The sequence below is a fragment of the Streptopelia decaocto genome, assembly GCF_964273445.1.
Source record: "Streptopelia decaocto genome assembly, chromosome: 6".
NCBI lineage: Eukaryota > Metazoa > Chordata > Aves > Columbiformes > Columbidae > Streptopelia > Streptopelia decaocto.
Window position 1 is genome coordinate 47,658,628 of NC_138660.1, and position 20,303 is coordinate 47,678,930.

Consider the following 20,303-nt stretch of genomic DNA (forward strand, 5'->3'; position numbering starts at 1 on the left):
AGGGCCTTAGGGTTACTCCGGGAGTACCTGGCATGCGTCATTAGGAGCTGTAAAGAATTAAAATGGGATTCTGTACCAACTGTACACAAAAAGTTCCTGATGATCTTCTCCTGTATCTCTGTATTGCCACTCAAAGTTAATTTCTATTTAACTTAAAAGTAAGTACATGAATCTTTATGACAATGCATCAAGCTGTGAGCACCTTCAAAATTTTACACAGAAGTATGTACCTCCTTTGAAGGGTTTTAATTCAGATGAATGGCTATTTGGGTTAGTAATTGTACATACCAGGAGGTAATCAAAGTCCTGTGACTGGCTGTTGAGAAGTTTGTTAAAAGCAGGAAAACTAATTATCTCCTGAATTTCTGGGGGAAAAAAAAAAAAAAAAAAAAAAAAAAAAAAAAAAAAAAAAAAAAAAGAGGAAGGTTGACCCCTTTGAGTCCTGAAATCCTGAAGAAGCTGGTGACTGGACTTCTGTTCAGTAAATCAATACTGGCTTCAGCACAACATACATTGGTCAATCTTGTTTGCTTTCCCTATGGTTCCAACTTAAAATTTAAGGTAAGTTTATCTAGCAGTTTAAATTTGTTTTAGTCATTATTAATTGATTTAATCCAAATGTACTTGACAAGTCAAAAGTAAAATGACCAGCACTTTGTAAATGAAAAATCCGTATGATTTGCAGAAGGCGCCTTCATGTGAACATCGAATAGTTTTTCTGTAAACCAGATGAGATGCCTTGGAGTTCTCAAGTGAGTTTGCACAAGGCCCGAGATTCTAGAAAAAGGTAAGAACCACCCTTTGGGATTACCTGGCAGGGTTTGGGTCTCACTCTGTTACTTGCACACTTGCGCAGAGTGTAACTAAGGTGATCTGGATTTGCTAGCAGAAGGCTGCAGGAGCTGTTCCAGCTACGAATTTTACAGTTAGAAAAATTGTTACAAACCCAGTTAAAAATTTTACATGCTGTTTCTCTACACCACTACAGATCTATAATAAATAAAATAGGGGATATTTTATTAGTTTGAGTTAGTTTCATATTCATAAGCATGCAATATATGAGGTATATATATGACAAGCAACTGACAAAAAGTCAAAAATCCAAACCTTTGATAGGTCCAGAACAGGTAGTCAAAATTGGTCATGGTAAAAGTCCTGGTTGTGATTTCAGAAAGAATTTCAGCACAATCTGAGGTGGTTATCATTCTATCTACATGTCCTTGTTATTATCAGTGGTGGTGAGAAAAGGTCCAGAAATATGACCTGGAGGTACATCTCTACAACGTAAGGAATATATATGTTGCAATATATGTTAGATTTGTGTTCCAGAACTCATAGATTTTTATAATTCTTTTATGCTTTGGAAAAAGTTAATGTAAAATAATGTTAATTCCAGTACAGTGAAGCCAAACTATTGAACTTCACTCTTTCTGAACTTCAGCTGCTTCGTGATTTTTCTAGACAAGGAGCACCTTTTTCCCTCCTCAGAATGTGTTATATAAACGTTGGTTTTATTAATATGACCTTAATACTGAAGGTGACCTTGGAACTTTGATTTTTTAAAAATTTCCTTTGGAAGATCTAACTGGCTGCATGTTCCCTTTCACCATACATTTCCTGACATTGCAGCTCATGGGGCAAGCACACAGTGAATAACAGTGCAGAGGCTGAACCTGCGCACGGTGTCCGTCTGTGGCTTGGCTCCAGGAAGGGCCTCATGAAAAAGCTGAGCGAAGGCCTTCCCGGGTTGTGTTCTGCGGACACAGGGAGGGGCGTTGATCCCTTTCATTCCGTATTTAACCGCGCTGGGTGCTGAACTTGGCCGTTTCAGCACCGTAAGCCCGCGCGGGCAGACGCCTCGCATCCCGCACGCAGGGCCGGGGCCGCGGCTCTGGCCCGCTGGCAGCTGACCCGCCGCCCGCCCCGCTGGGCAGCCTGCTCCGCCGCCGCAAGGGCTCTGGAGCCCGCCGGAACCACATCTGCGGTAGGCAGGAGGAGAGGGCGGGCTGTGGCACGGCCCGAGCAGCGCCGCTTTCCCGCTATTCTCCGGCGGCGTCCACCGGTACGCGCTACCGGGCTGGGGCCGCGGCCCACGACCCCTCCTGCGGGGGAAGGGCAGGCGGTGCGAGGTGGTTCCGGGGGCGGGCCCGACGCTTCCTCCCGCCTAGCAGGGCCGTGGTTATCTTCTGCCCCGAGCGTACGCGTTTCGTGCAGCCCCCGTTAGGCTAAAGGCGGCTGAGGGAGGGCCTGGCGGCGGCGGGAAACGAGCCTGACGTCGCGGTTTGTCCCTGTGAGCAGGGCGCGATGGGGCTCTGGCCGGCCCTCGCCGCCGCCTTAAGCTCCGTGTGGTGGCTCAGCCCCTTCCCCAGCTCCTTCCGAACAGCTTCTGGATCACAGTCTCCCCGCGGGAGGGGAGGAGGTGCGCGGGCGGGCTTTCCGCGGGTGCGCCGGAGCAGCGGGGGCCGAGGGCCGCGGGAGGGGGGCAGGGGGAGGTAGGCCGCGGGGCCGGGGCTGCTGGGCTCGGAAAACAGCAACTCCGGCAGACAGGTGGAAAACACTCTGTACCCCACAAGCAACTCTCTTAACACTTAGTTGCTTAAATACTTAATACTTTTTATATTTCGGGGGGGTAAGTGTTTTCATTTTCTCCTTTGTGGAAGGCTTCCTGGGTCACTGTAGTTTGTAATACAGCCTTGAAAATGCTTATTCTGTTTCAACTGATATGAGAGGATGTTAAAGAATCTCTTGTCCTTTTAGTATATATTTTGCATGGTAAGTCGAACACTTCAGAAACAGTTCTTTAAGTAGATACAAATTTCCTATTTTTAATCTGTGTAAGTTTCAAAACATTTCCTATTGATTTCATTTTTATAAGGTGTTAGAATTAATTGCAATTTAAAATTGCAAGCAAGTTTGTGGTAAATTACTTTTATTTGCTGAATACCTTCCAGAAAGAGAAACATTTGGAAACTTCTTGCAAATTGTTTTAGGTAGCGATCCTGGTTCCCAGTCATTAGAAGAGGGGATGTAAGGGCCACTGCAGCACGAGAAGATGCAAAGATGCATTACCTGGGCTTATAAGGAAATTATTATTTTTATATTCTCCATGTGTCTACTTTGTCCTGTCTTCTGGCAGTTTAGCTTGACAGTACTGTGGGGAAGTAAATGTGAATTGATACTGTAACTATTTTTTTCATCAGATGAACATTTGAACATAGAGGAACAGTAAGCAAGGCAAAAATACTCTAATAATGTAAGCTGTAGCTTACCATGACATTATTAGAGGGGAAATGCTTTTTTATCTCCTTAAACTAAGTAGTTTGTATCATTCAATAGCTGCGATAACTCTTTTGCAGCTTCTGGTAAGAAGCTGTTAATGGAACAGTCCATCACTTTTGCTTTTCATTATTGTCACTGTGTCTCATTTGCTCTATCTACATCCATCTACATGGCAAAAGGGAACAGAAAAAATACTTTTAATTAACTGGAAAAGCCGTGAGGTAAAAAAATTGTCAAATGGTCTGGTAAACGTGGTTAATTTAGTACTTAAGACTTTGTGGAAGATTACTAGATTGTAATTTAACAGTGGCTTGACCAACTCTTTACCTGTATTTTAGCTTATTTAATACACAGTATAAAATCTTGTAAGAAGTCCAATGCATTTCTGAAATGTAGCTAAGTACTAAGAGGGAAAAGCAAAAAACACTTTTAATGGAGATTACATGGAATAAATAATATGACACAACTTTTCTCAGTGATAAAGTGGAATAAATTCTTTGTAAAGACAACTATCATATGGAACAAATAGAAGTAATAAAAGCAATCTCTGAAAAAGGACTATAAACCAAATCATTATCGTAAAAGGTGCTTAATAGATACTATCTGGAAAATGTGCACCTTTTATATGCTTTCATTTTGCATAGGGAAGAAAACATTTCATATTAAAGCACATCATGAATTAAACTTACTTCATTTTAGCTTTCCTTGTATCAGCCCCAGTGTCAGCAAGAGCAGTATAGTACAATATGTCATATGGCTTTTTATTCTCTGAAGCTGATTGTGCAGACATCAAAAGAAATCCAGCTATATCCATCTGCTCAAATAAGAAGGTTTTTTCTTTCTCAGTAGACCCAGTATGTGCTGCTGCCATTGCCTTGATAATGTTACTCTGATGGAATCATGTCTACAGTTGAAGAGCATTCAAATTTGCTCAAGTTATGGTATGTTGATAATTTTCTGTTGCTAATGATTATGTCTCCTAAAGCAAGATTTCTAGGCTTTTCCGTGATCTCTGAGTTAAGGGAATTTGATGGGTGTTTTCTGGTGTACCATGATATTTGCTGCCCATGGTTTGTGTTTTACAGCTTGGAACCAATTTTGAAGATTGTAGAATACCTAGTTGGCAGCACTGTGTACAAATTAGGGGATATATTAAGAAAACAAATAAATACTTGCCAAATTTCAATAGATAAGGATGTAGCTTCCACTATCATAGACACAGAACGGTAGATATCACTGTGGGATGGATGTACATATAGGGCCAGAGGAATCCAGTTGTGCCAGCTCAGCTGCTCTTGCCATCTTACTTCCTTTTACCATCAATAGTTGGATTTTCTGGCAGTTCCCACACCTCAGTTTGGGATTATGGAGTGGCCTAGTGAGAACAAGCTTCACTTGACTTAGTCATGCAGTGCCTGCATGTTAAAAAGTTCAGCTTTGCCTTCTCAGTAGTGGTATGATAGTACATATGCTTTTAAAGGCAGATTTCTAAATTTCAAAGCTTACCAAGTGGATTGACTTCTCTTAGTGATTGTGAGCATGTCAGTGTTCATTGTTGGAAGCTTCTCTGAGAAGAAACCAGGCTGTAGGTTCTTCTCAAGCTTACCTTACTCAGAACATTGAAAGATAGAGACATTTGGTTTTTAGTGAGTAGATATGGCTGTACTTACCTGCTTTAATTCTGTCTCATTACAGATACCTCAGAATTGAATTCTTCTTGAGACAGTGACCATACAGGATGAAAGAAAAATGATCTTCTGTTTTTCAAATACTTGAGTTTGTTCTTTGTAACAACATGGTTTACTGTGAAAAGTGAAAGAAGAATCTTTCTGGACACTTTAAGAGATAACTGGGTGGCATAGCAAAATGCTTTGTTTGAGGCAAGTTTGTTTGTTTACTCTGAGACATTACCAAGCTCGGACTCTGAGTAGTGATCTCCTTTTGAGCCAGATAAACAGCTGTACCCATGAAGATGAAGTGTTCAGCCTTGTTGGAAGGAACAAGGCCAGGCTTTCTGAAAAACATGTGGGAATTGCACTGAACATGCTGTGGCAATTGCAAAAGAGGAGGCCACTTCTCTTAAGGACTAGTGACTATATTAGAAATCACTCCCAGTTTCTTGCCCTTTGCATTTTAGCAGAAAACAAGGTGGAACACATGGAAGATGAGGCCATAGTGGACACCCTATATAGTATTCTGAGGTAAGCAGCATTATGCTGACTTCCACATCTATGCATTTTACATTTGGTAATAAAAAGAGATGGAATTTTGATTACAAAGCCATCCTATAAGAGAATGAGAGACTACTCTGTCCCAGCTTCTGTACTCTGACTGTGTGACACAGATGACTTAATGTCCTGGACCGCAGTTTTTTAGATGCAGGCAGAACTGATCTGTTTTGCGCACCCAGTAAATGGAATTATGATTGTTAATGTGCAAATGCTTATCATCTGTTTGAATGGAGGGAGCAATAGAAAAGCAAAACATTATGATAAATAATGAAAGGATATATGTCTTAATTTTTTATAACTTTTGAAGCAAACTTCAAACTATTATGTCTTTCTTCTGAAGGCTCAATGTTGAAGACCACGATTCTCTCGCAGAAGTGCTTGTTACAGAAGCATGGAAAAGGTTAGAAAGGCAAGTACTGTATTACTATGCTTTGTGAATGGTGTAAGTTGCAAGCATGATTTGTTTCATGTGAGGCTCCACAGAGTTCTCAAAGAGTATTTACAAGATGTTTTAAACATTCTATATTTTAAGTGTCAGTTGTATTTTTGAAGGTTTTGGAAATTATTTTTGTACATATGGAGGCTTTGAGTATTGATGGACTTTGGTACACAAATGCTTGAGAGATTCAGATACTGCAACAACGAGACCAACACTTAAGATTTTGAAATATGTTGTCCATGTAGATTTATGTGTTTGAATTAAACCGGAGTTTTTAATATGTACGGTTTTATCTTAGTGCTTGCTGTCTCACTCTTAAATGGTTGTTAGAATCTCTCTCATCTCAATCTTAGTAAAAACCTTCTGTAGTCAAACATCAACATTTTCCCTTTGTGTGGTTTGTTGTTTTTTTTTCTTGGGTTGTGTTGATTTTTTTTTTTTTTTTTTTTTAAATTTTAATTTTCATTCTTTAATGTCAGGTTAATGGCAGAACCTAGTGTCAGTCTTGGTACCAGTGTCACAGAATCACTTCTCCCAGCTTAACACCTGGGGCATCTTGACAAGTGAATAAATTCAGTGTAGTTTGAACACAAAATGACATTCAGGTAACAAATTGCTCACATTCATTTTAGCTATTTCACATAATTGCTTGAGAATGTAGCCTTTATAGATTTCTTACACTGATCTGGTTAAGTGAAGAACTTCTGATTTTTTTTAGACCTCCGTATATACGATATGCTTTAATATGAGATACCTAGGTGTTTTGGCTAAGTCCAGGGTACCACTGTAGGTGATACCAAGGTATCACTGTAGATACTTAGATATTTTGTTTCCTTGTTTTGTAATTTGAGTATAACCTTGTCTTTTATGTAATTGTTGAAGTAGATTTTTGTCTATAATTATTCACTAGAAAGAAAAGGTAAATATTCTCTCTTTCTTTTTCTTGACAGGCTTAGTTTGCCAGCTTTGTCTAAATTTGCACTGTGTTTATACAAGCAGCGCAGACACTGCAGTCCTGTAACTGGCAAAGTAGCTCATATTGTGGACATGAAGCTAGATTCTATACAGGATATAAGGTAAGTGTCAGAATGAAACTGAGTAGCAGGAGAAGCAACACATCACAGTTACTGGGCTGCCTTTGCTGAACACGGTTCCTTGTTCTCAACTGGAGTTCGCTTTTCTTCAGTTTGGAGTTTGTTGGAAAGAGATGATTTGTCTTAGTGCATTGATTTTCATGGACAGGTCCTGCTGAGGTGAATTAATTTTCCCCATTATTTTCCAAATAATTTCTTTATAACCAATTTAAACACTTCATTAAAGCTAATGTTCTACTTACGGTGGAAAACCAGCAGATATTGCTTTATCCTGATTCTAAATTTTACATGGACTCTTTTTAGAATTTAGAGGCTATTGACTCACCAGAAGATGTTTTTCTTCCTTGACGTTGATAGTTTCTCTATAGTTTGTGAATAGCAATAAGAAGTCTTAAAGCAATGTTATTTTTATTTATCTTCAGAACATTTTTTTTTTTTTGGTCAAGCTGAATTAACCAGTTCTCTTGCTAGCAGGTCTAATGCCTTACCCTAATATTAAAATTACTTAAAACTCAGCCCTAGTCAAAGAAGTCCAAGCCACTTTTTCTTGCCTCTCTTTCCCCAGGGCCATTATAGCAAAGGCTGTTCTTCCTTTTTTCTGCTTTATACAGCACCAGCAGTCCCAACACTTACTTTTGTGGACCTGAGGAACCTGCTTGTGAAAGTCATTGTGTGGGACTGTGTTTCTTTGCAGAAATGACTCTCCTTATAGTCATAAGTTTTATTCTCTTAGGAAGGGATTCTTTCTTTAGGAGTGACAATGACTCTTCCTCCCATTCTATCACGTGAGAGTTGTTTGTTTGAGTTTTTTTAGTTTCCATTGAACATTAAAGATCGTTTTGCAAATTTGAATCAGGCAAGTCAGGATCTTGCCTTAGGCAAAAGCTTTCATCACATTCAAGTCTGTAAGGGATGGCTGAAAAATCCCAATCATTTTGAAAATTCACTGAAAGCAGAAATTTTACTTTGGTAGGAGAAATGGTTTTTACCCATCTGTTTTTTCTGTGTTAGATTTAAAATTCCTTTTTATGTGGAAGCCAGCAACACCCTGACTAATGTTCCTTTCTTTGTGTAGTTTATTTAAGAAATGTAAAATGTATTACTTATGCTCACTGTGTAAGTGTAAAATCTTTTGAATTTTTTTAGGATCTTGTCAGTTTTGATGATCAGCATATCTGATGTTATCTCGCAGAGTTTTAGAGATCGATTGCTACAGAAAGCTGAACAGCTCCTGGAAGACAAGCATGAAGTGCACTTCAACTATGCCAAAAGAATACTACAGTTTCTGCAAAGTACTAAACTGAGATATCACCCATTGCTAGAAAAATGCAATGAGATTTTCCTTAGAAGTGCCTCCCATCTTGATATACACAGTATTAGTATTATTTTTGGACTGTACGAGCAGCTGGGTTTTGACAATGCTGAATTTCGGTTGGTTGCCAAACAGCTACTGTCTGAAACTATAGATGATTGTTATGATCCTGAAACCTTTGCAAAATTATTTTCTACTCTTGGGCCTATGGCAAGCTCCAACGTAAGAGAAAGGTAAGTTTATTAACAATTTTGTCTTATTTATGATATTTATGTAGTCTTGCACAGAAATTAAAACTGTACAGGTATCAGGTGGAATTTCTGAGCTTATCCTGAGCTGACCATTTTGTTTCCTACTTGTAACATTGTAGCAATGTATTATTTAATGATGGAAACACTGTTGCAGCAGTTTGTCTTGAAACAGTTGCATAGGAAGCTGGATCCCTGAGCAAAGGGCTGTGTGTACTGTCATGCAAGGCTGTCTTTCACTCTTACCTCATAGAGTACAGCCTTCCTTTCACAGTGGATGGTAGTAAAAAAACTGGCTTTCTCCTGAGAAATATATGCAGTGGTATGTGTTGCTTTTTCCTTTTTAAGGCAGTAGGTGAAACAGCCTGGGACTTGTCCTACCCCAGTTTGCTGTACATCCTCTTCCATATGAAAGGTTGTTAGCAGGGAACACTTTCACATTTATTTATCAATTAGAGCATAGTACTGTGTGGCAGATTTTTCTCTGCTTGTTTTTCTTGTGCTACAAAATCCATTAGTCATAGTCTCTCGAAGTCTGCAGAATTTGCTGTATTAATTACACTTAGGCCTATTTTCAGACTTTTCTTTGTGAACCTCTATTCAGAGATCTGCATATACTGCAAGCCTTTGTTGGTTTTGCTGTACCTGATTTAGTTCCAAAAGCTTTTCCTAGATTTTTTTTTTAATATATTTTGCTTTTGTTAAAAAACAGTGTGAGGAAGAAATAGTAATTAGTTTTATTTGCCCCAGAACCAGTTCAACTCATGTTTAATTCTGTTATCTGTAGCTTGCTGATTAATAGTGAACTGTTCAGTGTCTTAGAGTCCTTTCCCTGCTTCTTGTCTACTCTCAGAATTGTTGGACTCGTTGGTTTGTGGTGTCAGAGCAATATGTACTGATCTAACACACTCACATCTTTTTTTCTGTGCCACACCGATCAACTGTTTAGAAGAAGGGTCCACAGAATGAAGGTCTCTAGTTTGGGGGAATTTGTTTTCCTGCATTTCCTGAAGTAGTGTATTGGTTCTTTTCCTCCTAGACAAAGAAAATGGCTGCAATCTTTGGAGATTTTCAACTGTTTTTCTTTAGAAAATATCTTTTCTTCTTCAGGTTGCTGGTAACTGCAGCGTGCATGGCAGAAGAATTTAGCGGTCATCAAGTATTGGTAATACTGAAGACAATGCAGAAAATGAAATGCAGAAATTCTCATCTACTCAAAAAGTAATTTTTTTGATACTATTAAGAAGTTGTATTGTCTAGCTAAGCTACTTCCATTTAGTGTGAAAAACTGTGATATCCAGTAAGCTGGGAGTGGAGAGTATGTCACTTGCACACAGATGCATGTACACCATACATAATCAGGTATTTAGACTATCACAGCTTGACCCAGAAGTAATTGAGCCAATTCAGAAATTTCACAGAAGGGCATTTCAACCCTAGCAAGTTAATGTAATATAATTTTTGGCTTATTTACAAAGGTGTGATCCTATCTGAGTAAACTTAGCCTCTAACAGTTATTGTAAACTGGTGGGACAAATGACAGTATAATAAGCTGCAGAGAACGTGTCCTATCTAGGAGATCCTGTTACTGATATGAATCATTTCTTCAAAAATTATTGTGCCCTACTTTAAACTACTAAGTCTTGCATCTTTAAGAACCTGGACCAGATTTTCTCCACTTGTAAACTGGGATAAATAGGGAGAGGTGATTTCTTTCATACAATTAAGGGAAAAGTACTTGGTGTTTTGGGCACAGAAGATATAGCATCAGGTATGTCACAGATGCAGTTAAATGCATGTTGTGAGCAATAACTGTGGATTGAACGTAGTTGTGTGAACCAAATAGATCATTGGAAGCAAAAGGACAAGTAGTACTGTGGAGCAGAGTGGTCTTAAACAGAAGACCAGGTGAATTCGTGCTTTTTCTCCTTGAATCTCACTGTCTAAAGAAGGTCTTAAGGTATTGTCTTTTCCTGGAAATTAGCCTGCTCTTGGAGCTTTAGACCGACGTCGTTGCAGCAACCACTATTATAAGTGAGTACGGAGGGGCTGAAGCTGGTGATACTGTTCTACTTTATCTCATTCTTGGTCCCCTCTAAATTTAGCTGATTGTAAAATCTACAACAGAAATTTTGTGATGAGGGCTGTAATTTTGCAATTCAGTAAGTGGAGAGATGCTGCTGTGTCTTAGTGGGACAGCATCAAAACTGGAGCAGAGAGGAGTGGAGCTGTGTGCAACCCTTCAGCTCAGTACTGTGCTCCACAGGACAGCCCTTCTTCAGGTGGGATGTTGTGTTCTGCAATATCTGCTGTACTGGCATAACACCATGTCATCTTTTTCTTTTTGTATTCAGAATGGCTTCTGTTCTGCACAAACACTTGGATAGCTATCATGTGTTACAGTTGGTAAAGTTAACACAGTACTTGGTGGTGTTGCGTTTTCACAATCTGGAGCTGTTTGCTAAACTGAAAATATTACTATTTCGGTAAGCATGTATTCTTGGAAACATAGCTATTTAAGTATTAAACAGTTGTCTATTTAATATTTTAAATAACAAGCTAAGATGTTAAATTGTTTTGTTTTCATAAACTATGAAGAAGTAGCAAACTGTTACAAATATTTGATTACATTAAATACATAAATCAGAGGATAGAAAGTGTATATTTTCTTAACTGTAGACTCAAAAGTATGTGCTATATTTTTTAAAATATATTTTTTACCCCTTACCATTTGGCTGCTGTAATATAATGACATCGAACAGGAAATCTTTATTGGTACTTTATAGGAAAGGTAGGTATTAATGTTGTCTTTCATGCTTGAAGGAACAAGTAATGAAAAATATACAGTAAGAATGCCGTGGTTGGGACAAGTGAAAGTGTGAAGCAGAAGTTTTGGTTGAAGAACTGTCTAGTTAGTTCTCAGGCTTGTACAGTTGCAGCATAGAAAGGGAAACCATTTCTAGACTCATGAGAGGAGTTATTTGCCACTGTTGCTTCCATTGCTAAGCCTCTATAGGAACGTAGTGCTCTGGCTGTACAGGTTTTTTGTGGATGATACCTTCATGTTCCTCAGGCACCTCAGACCCTGCTGCTCCCCAGGACAGAAATCACTGACTGCAATGATCCTTGTCTTCTTCCCTTTTTCAATTTTGAATAAATTATAAAGAAGAAGTTAATCTCAAGGAAAAAAGACAGTGGTCACTAACTGTGTGAATTTCTACCATGTCATTAATATTCTACTTGTTTTATATTTGATGTGCAGCTTTTGCCTTTAAAAGTAGAATCTTCATGCATGTCATTTACTTGTGGTTTGTTGTTTGTTTTTTGGGGGTTTTTTTTGAACATTTGCACTTTGTCAGTACTGATGGTCTGTTTTTATTTCTGTCTCTCTTCCAGTTTTTTGAAATCTAGTGTCATACCTGCTGATACTGCTGCAATAATTCGTGTTCTGGCCATGATTCCTTCATTTCAAGTGGAGGAAATAATTATAAACAAAGCAGCAGCAGTTCTGCCACAATGCAGGCTTCATCATTTGAATTCCATTGCCACAGCTCTTGTCAAATGGAGTCAGTATGACCAGTTACACTGGCAAAACAATTCTGAGCTATGTGCAAAGCTCCTGCAAAAGCTAAATGACTGTGGATTTCAGAGACTTCAGAAAGTCAACAACTTAAACCTTCTGTTGGAAGAACTTACACATGTGAATGGAGAGTGGTTTGAAGAAGTCCTCAATGAGGAAACTGTGGCCATGTGTCAACGCTTGATAGACCAAATAACGTGGGCAAATGTATTACAGGTGTCTTTATTCCTTGTAAAAACAAACCACCGTTGTACACCATTACTTGAGAGAATAGCTTCTGTGGCTGTTGAAAATATACACAAGGTATTAGAGTTTTTCCTTCTATCTCCTGTTTAAGTTATTCAGTAAGAAAGGACAGGTTAGTACTTAATGTGTGTCAGAGCACAACCCACACAGACTTCTTCAGTGTAACTGATTTGGAGCTCATCCTTTTCTATGTTCATTCAGAGCTGTTTTGCTTTCATGTATATTATTTTGTACTTGCTTTCTTCTCTTTAATTTTCTTTTTTTTTTTAATTGTATCGTTCAGTCAGTGTTAGGTCAAGCATAATCCTTTGTATTCAGCTTTACATTTGAACATCTTAAATATTTTTTTAAGCTCTTTAAAAATAGTCACATCACATGGTGTATATTTTTACATTACACGTTCTTGTAGGTATTTCCCCAATAGAATCATAGAATAGTTTGGGTTGGAAAGGACATTTGAGGGTCATCTAGTCCAACACTCCTGCAATGAGAAGGGACATTTTCAACTACATCAAGTTGCTTGTCTTTTTGATCAAAATTACTGTGTTTTCTTGCTTTTTTTCTCCTTCTCAATCTGGTATTAATATAGATCTTTGATTTTATTCTATGGCAATTTAGTTTATTTAAGAGCATTTAATACAAAACCTTTTCAAAAGCTCCTTAAAGTCTAAGCATATAGAAACATTTGGATCATCTACATGAAGTAGATTTTAAGTTTTCACCATGTCTGCAATTTTAATTATTTGTACATTTGAGGTTTTAAAAATATTTTTCTCCAGCAAAAGTTGACAAAAGAATTTAGAAAATAGCTAATCTAGTCTTCAATTTCCTAATTCTGAACGAATTATAAACCCTTTTTTTGTTGTAAAACAGTATTAGGATATTTTGCAGTGATTTGATTTAGGATGTCTTTTTTCCAGATCCACCCCTTAGAAATTTGTTTTATTCTCCACCTTTTCTCTGCTCTGAATTATGACCCTCCTGCCAATGAAGAGTTCTTTGAGAGCTGTATCCAACATCTTACTTCTAACTTGAGTAAGTGTATTAGACAAAGATATTCTGACACAAAATAATTATCATTGGAAGATACTATTTGTACTGAATAAAAATGGGTATAGATTGGCATTTTTTTTAAGCAAAGTGTGTCTGTATGTTACTACCAGTACTCTGCCTGCTGGGGTTAAACCAAGACAAGAATTTGATGTATGCTTCTGTTGTTTTTTTTCTGGCTTCATTTCACCCTTTAAAAATTACTGTTGGTAAGGGAACTAGCAAGGTATCTTGAGCATAGTAAAAAGCAAGTGAAAATTCTGAATAATTTGCTGTGCTGTTATTGGATAGAATTGTTGTGGCATTGCCCAAGGAATCATCATTTGAGGAGAGGATAAATTTTGTGATTCATCACAAAGAAATGGAGAAGTTGTAGAGGAAATGTGTAGAGACTTTTTTTGTTGATTGGTGCAGCCCTGCAGGACTGTGAAAATTTGGTGGCTACTGAAATATTGTGGAGTTACCTTGTCTTTAAGACTAATTAGTTTTCTCCTTCTAAGAACTGGCAAGAGTTACTTTACGCCTTGGTGCAGTTAGCTGAGGTTGTCCTTAATCTGCCTGTACATTCATTTAGTATGTTAAGAGAGAAACTTGGATGATTTGGGCAGGCATTGCAAATCCTTTCAACTTTATGTCATGTGTTAATATGAATTTCTGTTTGGTTTTTAAAGGTTGTTTTGAAACTCACCACTTGGTGCTGCTTGGTCATGTTTTGGCAGTGGCTGGGTATTTTCCGCCAGTTCTGATAAAGAAGATATTTAACATTTCTTTCCTAAGCAAATTGGATTCTCAACTTGAAGGTAAATACCTAGCACTCTGAATTTGATTATGTACCATTGAGCATAAAATGAAAATGTGTATGTGTATATGACCTCAGAAGTAGAATTACTCTTTAAATGATTCAGTGTTCTAGAAAGACCCCTCTATATAATTCAGTCATTATTTGAGTGCTAAAACGGAAGGAATGAACAAAAATACGTGCTTTGTTTTAAAACTACAGGTTCGTATTACAGGTGAGAAAAGCTCATTCAAAACAAATTTTATAGTCAGCTTATTGTACTCAGTATTTAACGGTTCTTGAATTTTATTAGAAGAAAAATTACTTGGGTGTGATATTTATTACTAGAAATAGTCACAAAGCTTAAGAAATAATGTGGGATTCTTGTCTGCAAGAAATGAGTCCCACCAATCTCTTCTCTCTAAATACGAGCCTGTTTGGTTGTTTCCTTCCTCTCTACCCATACATTGCTTGCTATCAATCTACTGTTGCCACTTTGCCTTCAACCACTTCATTAAAAGATAAATGATAGAAGAGAGTTTACATTGCTGCTTTCTTCTGTGTTGCTGTTGTTCTTAATACTGAGTAAAACTGTTATTTTTCATTTTTTCCTCAGAGATTTTGAGAACCTTTCTAAGATTCTGCAGCATGAATTTTATAAATGCTGTAGTGTAGATATTTGCATCTCCAGTAAAGACTTCAGAGGTAGCCATTTAGTTCAACATGTTGGATTTTTCACATCTTGGTTCACACCTTTTTATTTTGTTTAACTCAGTCCTGTCTGACACCCTAAAGCAGAGGGTCCACTCGCACCTCATGAAATTGAACAGAGCAGTCTGTCTGGAATGCCCAGAGTTTTACATCCCTTGGTTTCACGAGCGCTACTGCCAACGCGTCTTTCGTAACAGTAAGTAACTTAGAGGAAGAGCTTCCCTTGTTACTAGTAATAGCTGGTTTTCAACAGTCTGCTAGATGCTGCTTCTAAGACAGTCACGTTGACGCTAGCACACAATAGAAGCTCCAAAAGGCAAGCCCCACTATCTGCTGAGGATGTGTTCTTGAAAAGCGCAACCACTTGTTAGCGTGACAGATAGCAAAGCCGTTTTCCCAGTGAGAATCAATGAAATATTTCTACACCAGAAATAAAATGTACATACACAGAAACAGTGTGCAAGGCATGGGGGATGGAGAGGCAGGAAGGAGGATCATTAGGATTGTATACTGGAGGAGGTGGGTCACTTTGATCCAAGCTTCACTTGTAAGACTGAACATCTGACAAATTTTTGAAGGTGAGCATTTTTGCTGCCTCCTCTTGAACTCCGTGCTGTCATCTTCCTCAGAACAATCAAGATCCATCAAGGATGAGGAATGGAGAAGTAGGCTAGTGGTCTGGCATAGCAGCTGAGATATTTCAGAATAGTGATTAGTTCAGAAAATCCAGCTGATGCAAATTTGGTGCCTCCTTCACTAATTCTCATGGGAGTGATCTGCTTTTCTATCCATTGGACTCAGCCACTTTATTTCTGAGGCTGAAGATGTTTAATGGAGCAAGGTATTAAACAATCTGCAACAGATAGTTGGGTGTGCCTCTGATAGATGCAAAATAAGTAAATACTTATTTAACTAAGTACAATTAAAAGCAAAGAAAATCCAGCAGTTAAAACCTGAAACTAACATGTTTGTAGTATGTCAATGTGAAAAATCCTGGGATGGAAAGTCTGGATTTGAAATTTGTGCTTCATAGGCATCTGCCACTGTCCACCTGAAAGATGGTCACATGGCCTCTAAATTATGATAGAGTAACACCAGGGATCTCTAGAAAAGCTCTAATTCAGTAGGCTGGCTGACAAAAATGCAGTGTCACAAAATGCTATTTTCAAAACTTCAGCCATGGAAGTTTGATGTATGAATTCTTTATTTTGTCTTTGTAGGCAGTAGCCGAGTAAATCCACTGCGACAGCATGTTCACAGGATGCTGACAGAGATCTTAGGAGGGAGCAATTACGCAAGAATATCTGTTCTCACACCATACTACTATGAAATAGGTGAGAAGTTAATCCTCTAAGGATTGTTGTGGAAAACCCTGATATCACTATTATCACCAAGATTAGGAAATCCCTGGGCATGTGGCCACAAGATACTGCAAAGAAGAAATGTTGTGTAAAATACAGTTTCTAGAAAGTCCTGTGTAATATAAATAATATTGGGTATCTGTAATTATGGTTATCACTTAGTTTTTCTTGAAGTAAACACAGTACAGATCTAATTATTTTACTTTTTTTTGGTCAGTAAACAGGTCTATTGTGTTTTCTTGCAGATTTTGAGTGCATTCTGGATGAAAATAAAAAGCCTCTTTCCTATACGGCTCAAAATATACCTTTGGATGATGCGGAGGGAGTACATTTGAGACATGACATCAAGGATGATGGGAGAAAGGCTCTGCCACCAGGAGCTCAGAGGTTAGTACATCAAGTTCTTGCACATTAGTTCTTCCAGGCTTCCAAGTTTAGACGAGGTTTTTGATGCTTATGTCCTAAATGGTTTTTGCAACCCCTAGGCTACTTATTTTTTCTGTTCCTTTTTTCCAAAGCCTTGTGAGGTTTAGCCTTGCCAGGTGTGGTGGGTTGACCCCAGCTGGCAGCTAAGCTCCCACCCAGTTGCTTGCTCACTCCCCTGCAGAGTGATGGGGAGAGACTCTGGAGGGCAAAAGCAAGGAAGAATCCTCCTGAGTTGTAATTAAGACAGTTTAATAAGTGAAGAGAAGAAAGCAGAAGAAACAAAACAAAAAAGGGAAGTTAGATAAATTTATGCAAATATAGTCACTCAGCACCAGCAGACCAATGCCAGAGCAGTGACTGCTTTGGAAAAACTCCCCATTTTATTGTTGAGCATGATGTTATCTGGTGTGGAATACCACTTTGGCCAGTTGAGGTTCCAGCTGTGTCCACTCCCAAGCTCTTGCCAAGGCCAGCACTGTGGGTGCAGAGTGAGAAACAGAGGAGGCAATAACCAAAATATTGGAGTGTTATCAACACTGTTTTGATCACAGATCCAAAACAAAATGCCATGTGGGCCACTATGAAGGAAAGTAACTCCATCTCAGCCAGACTCAGTTCACTGGTGCAGACGGTGTTCTTGAAACATGTTCCATCAGATTGGAATACTGGTTTCCTCCTGCCTCTTCATATGGAAGCCTTCAAAGTGCCAGTTTGCTGGTTTTGCCATTTGCACAAAAACAGATGGAAGGAGGAAATGCTTTTTCTAAATCATGTGAAGTTCAGAAATCTCTAGATAAAAGAGAGGAAATGTTTTGTCCAGTTTCAGAGAGTTGTTTAGTTTTCTTTTTCTATGAATTATCAGGTTTATTTAGTAAAGGTCTTGCTGCAACTATCAGTAGTGAACTAGAGATACCACTTTTCACTATTCAGCTGGAATCTGAAAGCAAATGCACATTTTTGTTGTTTGCAGAATTGCTTTGGAATTTCTTGATTCAAAAGCTTTTAGCAAAGATTCACGTCACCTTAAAGGAGAACCTGCAGTGAAAAAACGACACCTAGAAATGCTGGGGTACCGGGTAGTTCAGGTGAGTGGTCAGCAATATTGTATGTCCTTTCTGAGTTGTATCAATAATGCAGACCTATACATTTCCCTTGCAACAGATTTAAGGATAGCTTAATAGTTAAAAGCACCTACTGGGTGAGAGGAGTTTTGTATTTAGGGTGGAAATTCCAAGTGCTTTCAAGATGGTGTAAGGACATGCTAGAACTTGCACCTTCTGTGAAAGTGGCTGCAGCAAAACTGAAGTCAAAAGGTCTCACTATTACATTACTGCAGGCAAACTAGCAATATCTCAATGTAGCCTGAGTAAAGGAGTATAAATGTAACAAGCATTTCTGTTCAAATCACCAAAGATTTCTACACTAGAAAAAGATTGAAGACATCCTCCTTGAATGATGGACAGTTACAGCAGCTGCAAGGTGGGATATAGACTCTGCCTGTCTGCTGCAGTGACAGTGCTGGGACAGGGGAGACAAAGGGCGAGAGAACTCACAGCCACCAGCACAGAGACATTTGGGTAATGGAGGCTCATGAATGCAGATTCTCCTGTACATATAGTTGCTCACCCACTCTAATTTTAACAATGTTAACCTCACCTTCCATGATTCTGTTCTACAGATTCCTCACTTTGAATGGAATTCTATGGCTCTGTCAACAAAAGGTGAACAGGTAGAATATCTGAAAAAGCATCTATATGGAACACAGTGATGCCAGACATGTAATCAAAAGCATTTTTTATATAAACCCTTCATGTACCATTGAACTTCTTGTGAACTTATTAAAGAAATCTCTTTGTCTGTGATTCAGCCAGACCAAGGCTTGCCATGAGGCATCAAGTGTCAAGAGATTTAATCCTAAATTTTTAGGGATTGCAAAAGGCACATCACAATGGGCCATGAAGATGTGATAAGGATGCTTAAAATCTCCTATTGTCTGGAAGCTGTTCTTTAAGTATGTGAGTCTGTGAGAATTTTGCCATAAAATTACATTATTGTCTCCTAAATAAAGCACAGAGGCTTAGCCAGATATAAAACTGTCCAAAGAAAAGTTGGAAATACTCTTGACTGTGAGGGAGGAGGCAGCAGATCTACTGGAAACTGTTCTCCAGCATGTGACAGAATGAGCAAGAGGGATCAAACAGTATCTGTACTGTGAAACCAAGAAACTGAAATGCAGATTTGCTAAGAATAGGACTGCTGTTACAGCCACACCGTTTTCATCTTCCAGAACAGAGGTACTGTGGGTGACTGTTGGGGGAGGGTGTTGTGTGTTGAGGAACCTCCACCTGCTTCTCCTACCCTGTGATGTGGCATGTGCAGAGGTAGTAATGGCTTGAGCCTTCTGCAACACCTTCACATTTGTAAAAGATGAAATAATTCTAGAGGTCTGGCAGCCACCCAGACCCCTGAAACACCAGTACTCCAGTTAAATGCAACTTGGAAAGAGATACCTGACAGATTTATACAAGATAAGGAGAAAACAATGCTTACGTCAGACAAGGCACTTACTAGCAACTGGTTAATTCATGAAAGTTATTGTGGCATTATGCATTGGACTAGCCCTTGTTAATAGAACAAACTTAGACAAACTATGTCACCTGCCTGTTCTGTAAAGATGACACTGTTCAAAAGAGCAAAAATAGGCTGAAAATTGAAACCAAGAATCAGGACCAAGAAAAGTCTTCAGAGAATGACAACTACCTTGGTTACTAGTGGTGAAAAACATTGCTGGTTTATTTATCATGTTTCAAAGCCATCTGCCAGTTCCCAGGCTTTCTGTGATCACTCAGCCAGCATTTGTGTCAGGAGGCACAAGATACTGGGATGTTGAAGGAAAACGTGGAATAACCAGGAGAATGTTCATTGCAGAGTAGTGAACTGTAGCATGGTCATACTTCTGCAGATCAGCCCATTTTCTGAAGCAGCAATGTGGTGACTGCACCTGCCATTACCTCACGACTGCCAGCTCTGCCCATCTCTTTCACACAAACAATGTGTATGTGTTTTCTTGCCTTTTTAGTAGAAGCAATAGACATTCTTTTAGCGCTTCCTTTGAAACCTGGCAGAGGTAAGTAACTGCATTTCTAAATTGGTCATTATGCACCTGGCTGTCACTATCTATATATACATATATATATATATATACACACATATATATATATACACACATATATATTTATACACACACATATATATATATATTTTTTTTTTTTTACTACTCAGTAGTGGAAGAATATATTTTTATTGACTGAACATGAATAAGGACACTAATGAAAAACCACGAAAAACCGACAGAACTGATCTACGCTGCAAGGTGCTCTCCTCCTGACGCAGCCCTTGTTTTTGTGGGATGACTGAAAAAAATAGCAGATGGTTGTCTGCTTATAGTATCAAGCAGACAAGGACTCTAAGACATAGACAATGAGTGTTTGAGGAAATGTCATTGAAGGCACAGAACACAAGAAAGCCACATGCACATTATATTTCGT

The 20,303-nt window shown here is 38.6% G+C and overlaps 1 protein-coding gene across 6 annotated transcripts; it reads left to right on the top strand.

Moving 5' to 3' along the window:
- The first annotated feature begins 8 nt into the window (after window positions 1-8).
- On the top strand, window positions 9-18,836 carry FASTKD1 (FAST kinase domains 1). 6 transcript variants are annotated; one of them, XM_082056999.1, is made up of 17 exons: window positions 9-158; window positions 686-787; window positions 4,126-4,220; window positions 4,975-5,480; window positions 5,851-5,919; window positions 6,900-7,025; window positions 8,190-8,588; window positions 9,714-9,824; window positions 10,958-11,089; window positions 12,000-12,486; window positions 13,350-13,464; window positions 14,151-14,279; window positions 15,033-15,164; window positions 16,189-16,302; window positions 16,575-16,716; window positions 17,726-17,840; window positions 18,434-18,836. In XM_082056999.1, exons 4-17 carry the CDS (start codon window positions 5,146-5,148, stop codon window positions 18,521-18,523), a joined length of 2,496 nt encoding a protein of 831 aa, XP_081913125.1. In that variant the 5' UTR covers window positions 9-158; window positions 686-787; window positions 4,126-4,220; window positions 4,975-5,145; the 3' UTR covers window positions 18,524-18,836. The 6 variants fall into 6 exon arrangements, with proteins under 6 accessions (XP_081913125.1, XP_081913126.1, XP_081913128.1 ...); XM_082057000.1 differs by having other exon boundaries at window positions 4,129-4,220; XM_082057001.1 differs by lacking the exons at window positions 9-158; window positions 686-787 and adding an exon at window positions 2,155-2,419 and having other exon boundaries at window positions 4,129-4,220; window positions 5,851-5,910.
- Window positions 18,837-20,303: the final 1,467 nt, after the last annotated feature.